The sequence below is a fragment of the Corythoichthys intestinalis genome, chromosome 3, assembly GCF_030265065.1.
Source record: "Corythoichthys intestinalis isolate RoL2023-P3 chromosome 3, ASM3026506v1, whole genome shotgun sequence".
In the NCBI taxonomy this organism is placed as follows: Eukaryota; Metazoa; Chordata; class Actinopteri; order Syngnathiformes; family Syngnathidae; genus Corythoichthys; species Corythoichthys intestinalis.
Genome location: NC_080397.1, coordinates 15,201,141 through 15,217,585, shown reverse-complemented (window position 1 = coordinate 15,217,585; position 16,445 = coordinate 15,201,141). Strand labels below are relative to the sequence as shown.

Below are 16,445 nucleotides of genomic sequence, written 5' to 3'. Positions count from 1 at the left end.
TTGATTGGGAATGCCAGTTCTCTTTACATTGAGCGCTTATCTTTTTGTGAACATTATTTTTTTGAGAGATAAGAATATTATTTTTGTTGTGCTTTCACTACATACTGTATACTGTACCGACTTAACAGTCCGACCCAAATGCATGATGGGAAGTTGGGCAACCATGACTGTCAGTGGTGGCTGCAAATGTTATATGTTCTGTGTTGTGTTCAATAAAGCGTGTTAAGAAATAGATCATCGCCTGTCATTCTTCCCCACATCGCTCGCCACAATTATTGTTTGTGAAAGAGTGAAAGAGTTATCAAAGCTTATGCCAATAAAAGGCACGGTCCAGTGAACGCCTGTGTCCACTCGCATTTCTCTGCCTTTTAGCTCTCAATGTGCAAAAACGGCATAATTGTAATCTGTTTGAGGCGATGCATGAGTGGGTCAATCCGTGCATGCGTTAAATGCATCAAATATTTAAATGTGATTAATTAAAAAATTAATTACCGCCCGTTAACACAATACATTTGACAACACTAATATATATATATATATATACAGTGGGGAGAACAAGTATTTGATACACTGCTAATGGGAAAACCCATTGGCAGTGTATCAAATACTTTTTCTCCCCACTGTATATATGTATATACGTGTGTGTTGTATTCGTGTATGTATGTATGTATGTATGTATGTACAGGTAGTCCCCGGGTTATGAACGAGTTCCGTTCCTACGCTGGCAACATAACCCAAATTTCCGCATTGGTCTGAATGACCCTCTAGTACCCCTAAATACCCCCTAAATCTCAAAATAACCGTTAAAAACTTGTATGATGCGTCAAATTAATAAAATAAAGTAAAAAATGGCAACGAAATGGCGGATGAGACACTTTTACATGACTTTTGAAAAAATGGCTGACGAGATTCCAGTGTCATAAAGTCAAATACGTCTTAACCCGGGGACTACCTGTATATACATAAAAAATAAATAAATAAATAAATAAAAACATCAGACATACCGTGCGGTATGGTCTCTTCTTTCAGGCTTGGGTCCACATATATGTACAGTATATATGTATGTATCTCTTTTCAGGTCATTGAACAAATCCTGTCATGTAGTTCTGGGCTGATTCCTCACCTTTCTTAGGATCATTGAGACCCCACGATGTGATATCTTACACTGGGCTCCACTCCAATTGAGGTTGACCGTCATGTTTAGCTTCTTCCATTTTCTAATAAATGCTCCAACTGTGGACCTTTTTTCACCAAGCTGCTTGACAATTTCTCCATAGCCCTTTCCAGCCTTGTGGAGGTGAACAATTTTGTGTCGTGTCTTTGGACAGCTGTTTGGTCTTGATCATGTTACAAGTTTGAGTCTTACTGATTGTATGGGGTGGACAGGTGTCTTTGTGCTGCTATCAACCTCAAACAAGTGCATCTGATTCAGGATAATACATGAAGTGGACTTTTAATAGGCGGACTGACAGGAATTCTAGCTGATAGACAGTGGTTCAAATACTTTTTTGCAGCTGTATCACACAAATAAATTGTAAAAAAAAAAAAAAAAATTCATGCATTGTGATCTCTGGATTTTTCTTTTAGATGATCTCTCTCACAGTGGACGTGCACCTATGATGAACATTTTAGACTATACGTGATTTCTGAGTGGGAGAACTTGCAAAATAGGGTGTTCAAATACTTATTTTCTTCACTGTATGTATGAATATGTATACATATAATAGTCCTGTGAATTTAAGATTTTACGGTGACAATTTAAATTCTTCAGTTCTCTCATGTGACTTGTTAGTTTGATGAGTCTCAAATGAGCTGCATTTAGGTGTAAATAGTATCTCATAATATAATCAGGACGCCTGCACTTTATATTCGAGTGTGGCTTCTATAAGTAAATATTTCCTTGTACACTTTTGTAAGTCGGAAAATGACAGTTCTTGAATGAATTAAAATTTAATTAGTCTTGTGTTTACAGTGATAACTTTAAATATGAAGTTTAACCAACTTTATTGTATTGTATTTTTATTCTATTATTATTTCTTACAATGCAGGACATACAGTATGTTTTACCTAGACATTGACACATAAGATTTTTGTAAAAGGACTGGAAACCATGTGCAAACCATAAAATGTCAATCTTTGATTTATGCAAAAAAATCATACAAAGTCAGTGGTTTTAATCAAGATTTGTTTTTGTCTTTGTGAAAGCAAGTAACAAGTTAAAAGTGACTCCCTTCTCCATATACTGTATATTGTGGAATTCATGTTCAACATGGACATAGTGCAGAGCGTGATCAAAGGTTTTGAGCCACTTTAAAGCGCTTTGGACACTGATGTTACAGATAATGTGTCTTCGAAGTGCGTTCTATTATAGGGGTGTGACAACAAGGTAACGGAAAGATGATATATCGCGATACGTTGAAGCCCAAAAGGCTTTCAATATGCTCGCACCAATAATCGACAGATCGTTTGAAAAAGGTTTCACTGTTTAAAAAAGAGAGAGAGAGAAAAAAAAGGGAAACAACAGGTTGCTGCCAAAATCTTCCATTAGGATAGTGTCCAAATTACCTCACTGGTTGCATTTGACGGCACTAGAAATCCAATTCATTTTGACTGGATTGGAGGTCTAGTGCTGTCAATAGCACCGAAACCAGAGCATTCACAGCCAGTCTTTTGCATGCATTTACAGGTTACTTCCTGTTCAGTTTAGGGCATTGACAGGTTACTTCCTGTTGTTTTGGAGTAATTTTCCATTCATTTGGGGACATTCTTGAGTCTCTTCAGTCATCCAAAAACAAAAAGAAGTGATATGTAAATGACCCAAGAACAAAAGTAAGTCATCAAAAATCAACAGGAAATGATGCGAAATGCCCCAAAATGCCACTGACATATAATCTGTTTGAAGTGGGAAGTCTGCCCCTCTCCCACTTCAAACATATTGGATGTCTACAAATGATAAACTCATTCCAATTCATAGCAGAAGGACATAAATAACTTGATTTTCTATTTATTAATTGTTTTGTAGAATATCCGAGAATGATTTTTCTTTAATTGTTGTATCGCCATATTGTGAAATCATCAATATCGTGAGCCTTATATCGTATCGTAACGTATCGACAGGTACCCAGAGATTCCCACCCACATTCTATTCATCATGTTTAGTTCTGAGTGTGTTATCCCCAAAATCTGAGTACTAAAGTGGTCAAAACAGCAAACTATATTAAAAGCTTAATAATTTCTGGCTGCAGTCAACTGCTTTAGAAGTCTATTCCATTTTGACTGGGAGGGGCTGCCACCGAATGATTGCCGTCTATCGCCGTCATTAACAGTCAATTAAAAATAATGTTATCTTGTCTCTACATGTATGACCACTGTTTTCTAATAGGAATACAATATAGGGAACCCTCTATCCAGTGTTATCTTTGTTTCCTTCCACAAACATACGTAACAGTGTGTTCTAAAAATACAAGCTTTAGGCCTCATACAGTGGTGTCACAGTGCCATCTTTCCACTCAATCAGAATTTCTCCTCGCTGCATTGTAGGTGAGGAGAGTGGCTGGCGCATGGCATGCTCCGTTAGTGGGGCTCTCTCACTGGGCACGGGGGACCCCGGAATGCCCTGATCTTGTCTTGGAGTGTACGACTTCAAAACACACACCACCTTCTTCCTTCTGGCTCACCCACACAGGAAATTTAAGAGGGTATGAGCTTGTTGACCTCAATACGACCTCTAAACACATTGTTCTTCATATGTATCCTATGTGTGTACACTCACCTATTGGAGTAAACGTTGAAAATAAGAATGATGGTTCCAAGGACGAGAGCCAAAGAGCTTAAAACCAGCATGGTTATTTTCCAGCCCATGCCTGTAAAGGTATAGAAGGAGTAATTACTTGAATGCAACCGTTCATTATGTTTTCTAAACTGGGACTGTTTTAAGACTTTCATTAGGTACTGCATTCTCGTCTTTTTACAACAAGGAATTCCTAAAAGCAAAAAAAAAAGTACTTGGCGCGACTCGTAGTACTAAATTCAACTGCTCTGCCCAATCAAATGAATTTCAGTGCAAAAGCTTCATTAGTCATATTAATTATTTTTTACAGTCACTTACTAGAGTCATATTTGTATGTTGCTGTCATCAGACTGACCAAAAATGTTTTTTCATTTCATTCCAGTTTTTTTTTTTCTTTTTAAAATCTGATTCTATGCACTTCATTGTTGCCGATTTCAAATCTGTCTGGATTTTTTCTCCTACATTCTTTAGTTTTCATGGTGGGGAGCTTGGGGGAGCGGGTGTGCGGCAGCACCCGGGCTGGGTAAAACAGTGTGTATTTATGTAGTGTTTTAATGTTAAAATACAGTGCATCACAAAATTGAGTACACCCCTCGCATTTCTGCAGATATTTAAGTGTATCTTTTCATGGGACAACACTGACAAAATGACACTTTGACACAATGAAAAGTAGTCTGTGTGCAGCTTATATAATAGAGTTAATTTATTTTCCCCTCAAAATAACTCAAAATATAGCCATTAATATCTAAACCCCTGGCAACAAAAGTGATTACTTTAATCAATGATGATGATAACGAAAATATTTCGTCGACGAATAATTGCTTCATGACGAGACCATAACAACCTAAAAACATGTCTTGGGAGACTAAAAAATAACAAAAAAAAAAATGCCAGTTTTAGTCTGATGAGATTAGAACGAGATGAAAATGCGCCATAATTTTCTGTCACACAATGTGTAACATTTTATGTGTAGTTATCCTGCATCGTAGAAGTGTCTGGTTGTGTCACTCATGCCATGTGACGTGCTGCCCCCCCCCCCCCCCCCCAACTCACCAGTGTTCTCTCCAGGCTATCTTGTTTTGAAACACAATTTTAGCAAAAGAGACTATGCAATGTTGCATCAGCCTTTAAACATCTGTGCTGAGTGATCGTCACACCCTAAATGTAACTCATAGCGTTAGCATAGCGTTCACGTTTGCGTTAGCATCAGTCCTCTTAAACTTTCGGACAACTTTTTTTATATATAGTTCTTGGCGTCCAGGTGCGTACAATTAATTAAAAATAATTGACTGTTTTCCTGCTGAGTGTGTATTATTACGAAGTTGGCGCTGTCAATATTATCCCTCCCATTTGTTCCACCACTGTTTCATGCAATCGGTATTTTGGACAGTCTTAAATTATTTGTATTTTATATTGATTCTTCGTATATTTTCACCAGTATAACTTTCCTTTTCATGGTTAAATACATTTTCTGAAAGGATGTCAACATTACCTTGTCAAATTTTATATTTTCATATTGTCATATTTTAAAATATTGAAGTGCTACGTGCAGTACAGCACGTTACATTGTAGTTATTCTCTTGTGTCTGCAGTCAGCTATCTTTTAAGTGTCAGTTTTTCATTGCACCCAAAAATTTTATCTTGATTTGCAAGAAGAAAAAAAAAAGAAAAAAAAAAAAAACATGTTTTTTTTTTTTCTAACTGGAGCTTTTAGAAAAAACATAAGGTCAGATTTGGATTCAGCACCCTAAAATAAAATAAAAATACTGTACATAAGACACAACAAGTATTTGCATCAATGCAACATTTCTTTTTTGACCACTGTAATAAAAAGTAATTCTAATCATATAACTGTAAAATGAGTTCAATATACTGAATCAGCAAAGGTAAATAAATAAAATGATACCTAACTAACACATATTTTAAACGATTCTATGAACTGATCCATTCATAAACGCACAAGCCATTAAATATTCAGTCGTTTCTCTTTGCTCCAGCCCCACTTAGCGGTGAAACACAAAAATTACATTTAACTACCGTTCATTGATGAGTCCCAAGATTTATACATGATTGTACCATAGTCCATTGTGAAGAAAACCATAGTAGGATCCTGGGGGGACTTTGTACTTGGGAATAAAACATCAGACACATCCTTCACTGGAAATTCTTCTGTGACGGCATCACTAAATGTAGCTTCAACTGTCAAGATGGGGGAAAACAAATACAGCGTACATCAAGTCATATATCCATATATACGTCCTTCTAAAAAAAATAGGATATTGTGATAAAGTTAATTAGTTTCTGTAATGTACTGATAAACATTAGACTTTCATATATTTTAGATTCATTACACACAACTGAAGTAGTTCAAGCCTTTTATTGTTTTAATATTGATGATTTTGGCAAAAAAGTCTAGAAAAACCAAAAATCCCTATCCCAAAAAAATTAGCATATCATGAATAGGTACTCTAAAGAAGCTACTAACCTAATCATCTGAATCAACGAATTAGCTCAAAACCCCTGCGAAAGATTCCTGAGGCTTTTAAAAACTCCCAGCCTGGTCCATTACTCAAAACCGCAATCATTGGCAAGACTGCCGACCTGACTGCTGTCCAGAAGGCCATCATTGACACCCTCAAGCAAGAGGCTAAGACACATAAAGAAACTTCTGAGCAAATAGGCTGTTCCCAGAGTGTTGTATCAAGGCACCTCAGTGGGAAGGAAAATGTGTGGCAGGAAACACTGCACAACCAGAAGAGGTGACCGCACCCTGAGAAAGATTGTGGAAAAGGGCCCATTCCAGACCTTGGGGGACCAGCAGAAACAGTGGACTGAGTCTGGAGTAGAAACATCCAGAGCCACCGTGTGCTGGAAATGGGCTACAGGTGCTGCATTCCCCAGGTCAAGCCACTTTTGAACCTGAAACAGCGGCAGAAGCGCCTGACCTGGGCTACAGAGAAGAAGCACTGAACTGTTGCTCAGTGGTCCAAAGTACTTTTTTCAGATGAAAGCAAATTTTGCATGTAATTCAGAAATCAAGGTGCCAAAGTTTGGAGGAAAACTGGGGAGAAGGAAATGCCAAAATACCTGAAGTCCAGTGTCAAGTACCCACAGTCAGTGATGGTCTGGGGTGCCATGTCAGCTGATGGTGTTGGTCTACTGTGTTTTATCTAAGGTCAATGCAGCTAGCTATCAGGAGATTTTGGAGCATGTCCATCTGCTGAAAAGCTTTATTGAGATGAAGATTTCATTTTTCAACCCGACCTGGCACCTGGTCACAGTGCCGAAACCACAGGTAAATGGTTTACTGACCATGGCATTACTGTGCTCAATTGGCCTGCCAACTCCCCTGACCTGAACCCCATAGAGAATCTGTGGGATATTGTGAAGAGGAAGTTGAGAGACACCAGACCCAACACTGTGGATGAGCTTAAGGCCGCTATCGAAGCATTCTGTTCTCCATAACATCTCAGCAGTGCCACAGGCTGATTGCCTCCATGCCACGCCGCATTGAAGCAGTCATTTCTGCAAAAGGATTCCCGACTAAGTATTGAGTGCATAGCTGATATAATTAATTGAAGGTTGACTTTTTTTGTATTAAAAAACCCTTTTTTTTGTCGGATGAAATATGCTAATTTTTTGAGAGAGGGATTTTTGGGTTTTCTTGACTTTTTTGCCAAAATAATAATTATTAAAACAATAAAAGGCTTGAACTACTTCAGTTGTGTGTAATGAATCTAAAATGTATGAAAGTCTAATGTTTATCAGTACATTACAGAAAATAATGAACTTTATCACAATATGCTAATTTTTTGAGAAGGACTAGGTACATATTTATATATTTATGTAAAATTTGGATTCCCATAAAATGAGAACGTGAATAAGTCTATAAGTGATTAGTGATTGTTTATGACACCAACGTCATGATGTTGAATTTCTTCATATTTTCTAATAATAGCTCCGCAGTGAGGTCATCTGCACCAAACACGTGTCCTGTCACATCAACCGTCACCCAACCCAACCCCCACTCAAGTACTATTAGATTAGATTTCACTGAGTTGATTACCAATGCTGTGTGCAGACGGGAGTTGTGGCACTTGCTTTGTGATACGGAGCATCTACTTGAGCTTTACATTGTTTATTAGTTTTTTGTTGTTGTCTTTTTTATTGACAGAAAAACATTAGGCCACTCCCTTTGTCCTTGTTTAACACGTGGAAAATGCAGTATGATGGATTCCAGGAAGCCAGGCAGTAAAATGACCATGTTTCAGTGCCATTGATGGCGATAGAATTCTGTGGACCTCAAATCGAAATGGACTGGACGTCTATCGACGTCAATGGCAGTTTTTAACAAGGGTGAATAGCAAGGTGATAATAGTCTTGTATTTTTCATTAGAGTTTTATTTAATTTAGTTTTGCATTTTTTCCATCTAAGTCAATAATTTTAAATTAGTGTTTAGATTGGATTTCCAAGTTTTGTTGTTGTTTTCTCAAAATGATTAGTATTTTTTTTTTATTATCATGTTAAAATGTGATAATTATCATGTAAACACATGATGTTATCATGTAAAATTGTGATAACTATCATGTAAAAACTTGATAACTATCATGTAAAAACATGATAGCTATCAAGTAAAAATGTGATAATTACAGTATCATGTGAAACGTGATACTATCATGTAAAAAGGTGATAATTATTATGTAAAAATGGGATACCATGAAAAAACGTGATAAATATCATATGAAAACATGATACTCAACTTTTTTTTTTTTTTTGGCAGCAATACTCTTCCGTAGTAACTCTTCGTAATTTAGCATAGAGAAAAGTTTCCCTCATTTTTAGAAAGACTCTTCTTACGTGCTTGTCTGTCCATATCAGAGATGGCGCTTGGTTCCATTAAGATCGGTTCCATTGATTTACCCGGAGGGTCGTGGGATTGGTGGTCATGGTGGTGATGCTGATGTTGTTTGCTGTCTCTCCCATCACACAGTGTTTGGTTGTCCAGTGTTCTCCATCTGCTACCCTGCTTGTAAGGGCAACAAAAGATTGCACAAAAAACAAAATACATAAAAAAAGAAAAGGAGTACACTCTTACTTGTTTATGTTCCCGTGATAGGAAGACCAGAGTGGATTCTTGTGTTGCACTGAGGTGCAACCCCTTGCTGAGCCAAGTCAGGTGGCCTTTCTTAGAACAAGACCATTGCTGGCTGCCTGCATCACTGTCTACTTGTGATGTTTGCAAACCATCATCATTTTGAACGTGGCAGGGTTGCAGGTAGACACCCTCAAATTGCGCTTCAGGAGCAGTCAGACACTCCCCAGTGTATTGATTGCCTAGTGCCCGGCTCTCAGGCAGCCACAACCATTCTTGTAAAACTGAGTGTGGGTCGCATTGTCTAAGTGACACCCTCCCTCCTTGGGAACCATCCTGTGCTTGTAGGCACGTACCGAGCAGCTTGTTTCGGATCTTGAAACCAGACACTTCTGCACAAAAGAGAAAGATTTAATCGATGCTCAATATTACAGGCATGAATACAAAGTACTTTTTAAGTGTGTAAAAACTGAGGGCATTATAACGCAACATTTGGACACTCAATAGAAAATACTAGTACTCGTCCTCCACATCAATTATGTAGTAGTTAATACCGTACTTTTGAACCACAACAGTTCAGTGGAATTTTTTGGGGAAAGAAAAAACAAAAAACACAACATATCATAAAATTTGAATATGTTTAGTTCTAAAAATTCACACTCTATGTCAGGCCAAGGTGACGAGGCAGACTCAGCTGTGGAGGTTAGGCAAAAACATTATTCAGAAAAACAAAGGTTCTTCCTCTTGCATAAAAAAAAATATCAAGCACAAAGTGTTCCAAATGGAGGAAAAAACCAAGATGACTGTGAAAACTAAGAAACAAGACAGACATGGGTGGGAAAACACTTTGGCACAAGACAAGAGGGACGCACACAAGAGGAGGACAGGTGGAAACAATAGGCGATTAGGTGACATTAGTCTTACTTCACATCGATTTGGCAGGTAAATACTTTACTCTTTTATAAACAATCGCATTTCATGTCCCCAGAGTTAGCTTCTGCAGCTGGGGGTCGGACCACCATGGCCCCGCTTTTGGCTGCCGCCCAACACTCGCCGCACCCGACCCCTTTGGCCCCTCCCACAGGTGGTGAGCCCATGGGAAGGGGAACCCACGTTGCCTTTTCGGGCTGTGCCCAGCCGGGCCCCATGGGGACAGGCCCGGCCACCAGACGCTTGCCGTCGAGCCCCACCTCCAGGCCTGGCTCCAGAGGGGGGCCCCGGATGGGTGCAGCGTCTGCAGTAATACAGACTCTGCACCGGTCCGTAGTGTTGAAGAAGGAGCTGAGCTAAAAGGCAAAGCTCTCATTTTACCAGTCGATCTACGTTCCTACCCTCACCTATGGTCACGAGCTGTGGGTCATGACCGAAAGAACAAGATCCCGGATACAAGCGGCCGAAATGAGTTTTCACGCAGGGTGTCCGGGCTCTCCCTATAGAGATAGGGTGAGAAGCTCGGCCATCCGGGACGGACTCGGCGTCGAGCTGCTACTCCTCCGTGTTGAGGGGAGCCAGTTGAGGTGCCTCGGACATCTGGTTAGGATGCCTCCTGGACACGTTCCTGGAGAGGTATTTCGGGCATGTCCCACTGGCGGGAGGCTCCGGGGAAGACCCAGGACACGCTGGAGAGACTATGTCTATCGGCTTTGCCTTGGAACGCCTTGGGATCCCGCCGGAGGAGCTGGTTGAAGTGGCTGGGGAGAGGGAAGTCTCGGCTTCCCTGCTAAAACTGATGCCCCCGCGACCCGACCTCGGAGCAAGCGGAAGATGATGGTATGGTATGGTATAAACAATCGCATTGCCTGTTAGGCAACACATCCCGGCAACGTGACAGTTTATAAAAGAGTAAGAAATATAGCATCCGTTATTTCTCTGTTCCGCCGCAATGGATGATGGGTAGCTGTGGCAACCACGACTGAGAGTAATGATTCCTGTTGCTTTCTCATGTGTATTCTCCTCGACAAAGTGTGTTGTTTCTTGGAGTCGTGCAGTGTATGGGGCACAAGAACAGCAAATGTTAAAATCAAAAGCCAGTCCTTGTCATTATTTACTTACCAAATAGACTTAAAGTAAGTGAAAGTGTTGATGAGAGCTCTGGTTATCCTATATAAGGTTATACAACTGATTGTTCATTTAACACCAAGCATTAACATAACTTTCAGCAGCGTGTCAAGAGTCAATGTATCTTGTGTCCTAAATGCATTGTTGAGCATTTTTAATTGTTTAATTGAATTGTTTAATTCCCTTTGAGTGAATCCATTGATTCATTTATTTGGGGTTAGGGCCTTAATTTATTTTGGGTTCGGGTAATTACTTTTTGAAAATGTGTTAGTAATTAAATTAGCATGTGCTGTTTATATTTGATAATTATTACAGGTTAAAAAAATAAAAAATAAAAAAAAAGTTCACCTTCATATGATGGATGAGTAGCACAAAAGCTAACTAAGGTATCACTGGAAGCTCACAATAAATAAATTACTGTAATCTAATTTATTTTGAGTACTGCAAACTCAAAAACGTTACTGTAAATTTATTATATTTTAATTCATCATAATCAATTATTAAGGTAATTTGAGCCCTAAAATCTTGAAATAATTAAGTAATTTGCATTCTTATTAATGCAAGTAACATAAATTGTATTTTCTAAGGCAGCAAGTTTGTATTTTTATTTTAAGTACAGTCAACTTATCCTATTTTACAGTGTCGTAATTTTTTCTGCAAGTATTTTTCTTTTGTTTGCAAGTGATTCTTTTCCCCTATGGGTTGAAAACGTAATCACCAATTATAAGTGCACGAGTTTTGGCACATCTTCATTGAACACAACTTCACTTCTTTTAGCACTATCTACTCTCCATACACTTTTGCTCTTGTTAAATTTCCCGCCTGATTTCATACAGACATATTTCTGGGTGGAGTCATGCTCAAGCTTATCTTACAAAACCTTTCCGCAAACAATCTTTGTTTAGTCAACAGGAAAGCCAAGTAAGAGGTGGTGTGAAACAAATACATTTGAGACAACCGTTTCATCGTTTCTCAGAACACCTAAAAGCAAAAAACCATGCAACAATTTAAAAAGCTGTCAACAGTTCAGCTACGGTAAAATAAACAGTTTAAGTTAGAAAATAAACAAGTACTTTAGTGTCTCACCAGTGAAAATAAAGGGAAGAAGGAGGTAAACAAACTTCAGACTTCTCCCCATGGCTGCAAGTACTCCAGTGAGCCAGAACAAGTGCAAGTGGCTGCAAAAGTGGACTTCATGCTGCCTCTCTCTGCTCTTGCATGAATTACTGCAGTGAGTGGATGAATGGAAGCAGAGTGGGGGAGGCGGCGGGATTGCATTCCTTTCCTCAAATCCTAGGGACTGCCATAACTTCCCGCATCGCTTTCCATAAAAACTGTACAGTTGGCACAAACCTCTGCTATTTCATATTTTGAAATCTTCTGCTGTTTCAGATGTTAAAAGCAAGCAACCTAGGTGAAAATTGGTGTTAACTGAAATGGAAATGGTTATTTCTAGGGGTTTGACAATTTATCGGAAAGGTCTCTATGTAGCCCATAAGGTTATCAAAATGCTCCCACCAAGAATCGATATATCGTTTCAAAAAGGTATCACTGTTTGAAAAAAATAAAATAAAAATAAATAAATAAAACATCAGAATGCTAACAAAATCTTCTATCAGAATAGTGTCTATGTTAGCTCATTGGCTGAAACCAGAGCATTGACAGCCAATCTTTTGTGGGCATTTACTGGTAGGGTTGCCAACCATTCCTTGAAAATCGATCCCATATTTAAAAACAAAAATACGCGTCCCGTATTGAGGTTACAATTAAGGGACGCTCTTTGTCCCGTAACATCAAGAAACTCGAAAAAAGTGTCTAACTTGTAGAACAAACTAATATTGGTAGGGTGCTTTTTAAGAATATGCAGCCAGGCAAACGTATTCCCCTGACTCTCCTGCTTTGTCACCAATGAACATATGGGTATCACAATGACAGTAAAAAATTCCGCTCATCTCATTGGTGGAGGTACTGTTGCTTTTCATGATGATAACCGAAGACAACACAGCACTATGTACATAGGCGGGGTTTGACTTTGGGGCTGGGGGGGGGGGCACAACATGTTGATGACCCCGAAACGCAGTGTCAGCAATAAAATTAACTTAGAAGAATATTTATAATAATAAGTTCGGGCTGGGGGGGCATAGCATGTTGATGACCCCGAAACGCAGTGTCAGCAATAAAATTAACTTAGAAGAATATTTATAATAATAAGTTGACAATGAGCGTTTTTTTGTTTCACATCAATCTTGAGGGGAATTCTAAATCAGGCTGCTTAGGACAGCTATACTTTTCGCCAAGATCGTCATCCATTGAATATGGTACGCCGGTGTCGTGCCAATGCAGTTACCCATGTCAAAAATTTTATCCCCTGGGCAGAGCCGCATGGAGGTAGATTTGTGTCTTTATTTTCTAAAGACACAAAAAAAGTCACTTCAATCAAAAAAATGTGTTTGAATGCAAAAATACATTTTAAACAATTTTTTTAAAAAATGCATGTGTGAGCTATTTTTCTGTGATTGATTTTTTTTTTTTTTTTTTTTTTGATTGACGCAACTTTTTTAATTGAAGTAATGTTGATTTGTGTTTGGGCCAAATTTTGCTAGGACATTTTTTTCTTTATTATTCAATCAAAAAATAAGTAATAAATAAGAAAAAAAAAATGTTTTCAAAAAGAAAACTTTCAAATATAGAAAAAGGTTTTGAATGTGAAAAATGTTTGAGATTGAAAAATTTGCATTTCAACACTTCATTTTTCATTGAAAAAGCTTTCTTTGACCGAAGCAATCCTTTTGGTGTTTGGGCCATATTATGGGTAGGACTTTTGTGTCTAAATCATTCAATCCCCCCAAAAGTTGCTTCAATCAAAATAATATTTTCAATCAAAGAAAATAATCATTTTAAAAATAAAATTGCCCTCCCCTATTTTTTTTTTTGTGTGTGAAAATTATATGCAAAGCAAATGACCGTCTAAGTTGCTAGTCACATGATCTGTTTGAAAAATAATTTTGACCCATTATAAAAAAAAAATATATGTATTTTTGCTCATTTCATTCATTTTTGTTGCAGTTTTATTGCTTGACAACTTTTATATACACAGGAAAGTCAATTACATGCAATGACACTTTTCGGCCACCAGGGGGGGCCTGGTCCCCCTTAAAATCCGCTTATGACTACGGACGATCCAAAAAAAATTGCAGCATAGAAGTGACGTATTATTATTATTTTTTTTTTTATGTCTGCACTTTTATGACTGCACAAAATGTTCTGCTTTATATAATAACCTTCACAAGTTCTGTGATCAAGCCAGCGTGATCAATCACCTAACGTCTTTAAAGGGCTGTAAAAAAACAAAACTTTCTCACATAGATCACGTAAAAATGATGACTTCAAACTCTCTCCCAGTTTTTATTTGGCATATACCACAGAAAACCGGAGATATGCTCGTTTTGATTTCATGGTAGGAAATATCTTTATCTGCGCATGTGTGCGGACTAGACACGAGAGGGCACTCATACTCTTGGGACAGGGCGTCTTGACTTTTCACTTCTGTCTAAGTATTTTTCAAGTCGGAATTTATTTCTTTTTGTGTATTAACTGGCGTAAGATTCTAATTTCATAGGTTATAATGTAATTTTAGATAGATAATGTGGTGCTGAGATACCCTGGGCAAGTGGGCATGTTAAAATCTTTTGCATGCTATAAAGTGTAAAATGTATTTATAAAAAACAAACAAACAAACAAAAAAACCTCATTAAAACAGGTTTGAGTCAAATAATTAAAAAAAAAAAAAAAAAAAAACTTTTCACTTAAAAAAAGAGCAAAACTGTGATAGTAACTGGGCTGGTCGGCTGGCCGCTCTGCCAATGAGCGGTCCCTTATTTTTTCTTGTCAGGGAGTTGGCAGCCCTATTTACAGGTCACTCCCTGTTGATTTTAGGGCATTTACAGGTTACTTCCTGTTGATTTTGAGTCACTTCCTTTTCAGTGATCCAAAATCAACAGGAGGTGACCTGTAAATGCCCTAAAATCAACAGGAAATGACTGAAAATCAACAGCAAATGACCTGAAATGTCCAACATTAAACTCAGCGGTTGCCATTAAAAACCGAAGATGTCCAATCTGTTTGAAGTGGGAGGGATAGCAGCTTTCTGTTCATTTTAGGGCATTTACAGTTTTTTTTCAGTTGATTTTGAATTACTTCCTATTCAAACAAAGGTGCCACTGTCTTAAAAGGAAAAGGGGCCAACAGGTTGCTACCAAAATCTTCCATTTCAATAAGTGTCTACGTTAGCTCATCCAATTCGTTTTGACTGGACTGGATGTCTAGTGCCATCATTGGCACAGAAACCAGAGCATTCACAGCCAGTTTTTTGTTGGCATTTACAGGTTACGTCCTGCGGATTTGGAGTCACTTCATAATCTTTTGGGGACATTCTTGAGTCACTTCCTTTTCAGTACCCAAAATCAACAGATGGTGACCTGTAAATGCCCCAAAATCAACAGGAAATGATCCACAAATGCTCCAAAAGGAAAAGGAAGTGTCTGAAAATCTATAGGAAATGACATGAAATACCCCAAAATGAACTCATTGCCTGACATTAGCTGCCACTGACGGCCATAGAGATCTAATCCGTTTGAAGTGGGAGGGTGGAACGAACGAACGGATTGGACGTCACCACGTGAAACAAATTCCAGTTCACAGCAAAAGGATGAAAATAGCTTGCTTATCCACATAAAATTGCTCATAATAAGTAAAAAGGTTAACTAAAGAAGTCCTAAATAATAATGCTCGATAGTTTTCTTTATTGTGGGATACTTTGTGCAAGTGTCAATTTTTAAAAGTACTTTTAGAATTGCAGAACGGACTGAAAGTTCATTTGGTTTGCTTTGCTTCTTTATTCCACACATACTTTACATAATAGGTGTTTTCCCCACATCTGACTTCTCTTATTTCTCACCACAGTGATCTAATCAGTGCACATGCAAATGACCAACTGTAGCAAATAGTTTTAGTGGGCATAAATCTGTTAATGGAAGAAAACATTGTTCCAAGCTGAATAGGATAGCCCACTCATTACGGTGAGATATGGGACAGCTCTGGAGGCCGATGAGTCACATGATGTTTTTCCTCTATCGAAATGCCCAGTAAAAAATAAGACACTTTAAATACAAAGTTTACCCTTTAACAACTAAGTGTTGAAACAAATAGAAGCCTAAGAGTTATAATACGTATTTTATTCAATACTGTACATGGCTTATTTTACACATGATTGTTTTCCTTATAAATTTTCCAAAATGTAAAGAAAAAGCAACTTTTCATTGAAATGTCATACATATGGTAATATCAACAAAAAATCTCACATTGGTGCAAACACTTGTTCGTATGGACCAATTTTAGGTTGCTAAACCTTGTAAAATGTAACTGGTTATTTGTTACAAATCAAGATTTAAAGGTATCTTGCACAATGCAAAATTCAATGTTCGTACACCTTTTTCATGGGCAAA

At 38.0% G+C, this 16,445-nt stretch overlaps 1 protein-coding gene across 2 annotated transcripts; it reads right to left on the bottom strand.

Annotated features, from left to right (window-relative positions):
- Nucleotides 1-1,057: 1,057 nt before the first annotated feature.
- Nucleotides 1,058-12,173, bottom strand: si:dkey-245n4.2 (uncharacterized). Of its 2 annotated transcripts, none has more exons than XM_057832255.1 (6): nucleotides 12,028-12,173; nucleotides 8,887-9,275; nucleotides 8,649-8,817; nucleotides 5,867-5,989; nucleotides 3,773-3,863; nucleotides 1,058-3,668 (listed from the first exon to the last, which is right to left on the bottom strand). In XM_057832255.1, exons 1-6 carry the CDS (start codon nucleotides 12,077-12,079, stop codon nucleotides 3,470-3,472), a joined length of 1,023 nt encoding a protein of 340 aa, XP_057688238.1. In that variant the 5' UTR covers nucleotides 12,080-12,173; the 3' UTR covers nucleotides 1,058-3,469. The 2 variants fall into 2 exon arrangements, with proteins under 2 accessions (XP_057688238.1, XP_057688240.1); XM_057832257.1 differs by having other exon boundaries at nucleotides 1,059-3,668; nucleotides 8,649-8,814.
- Nucleotides 12,174-16,445: the final 4,272 nt, after the last annotated feature.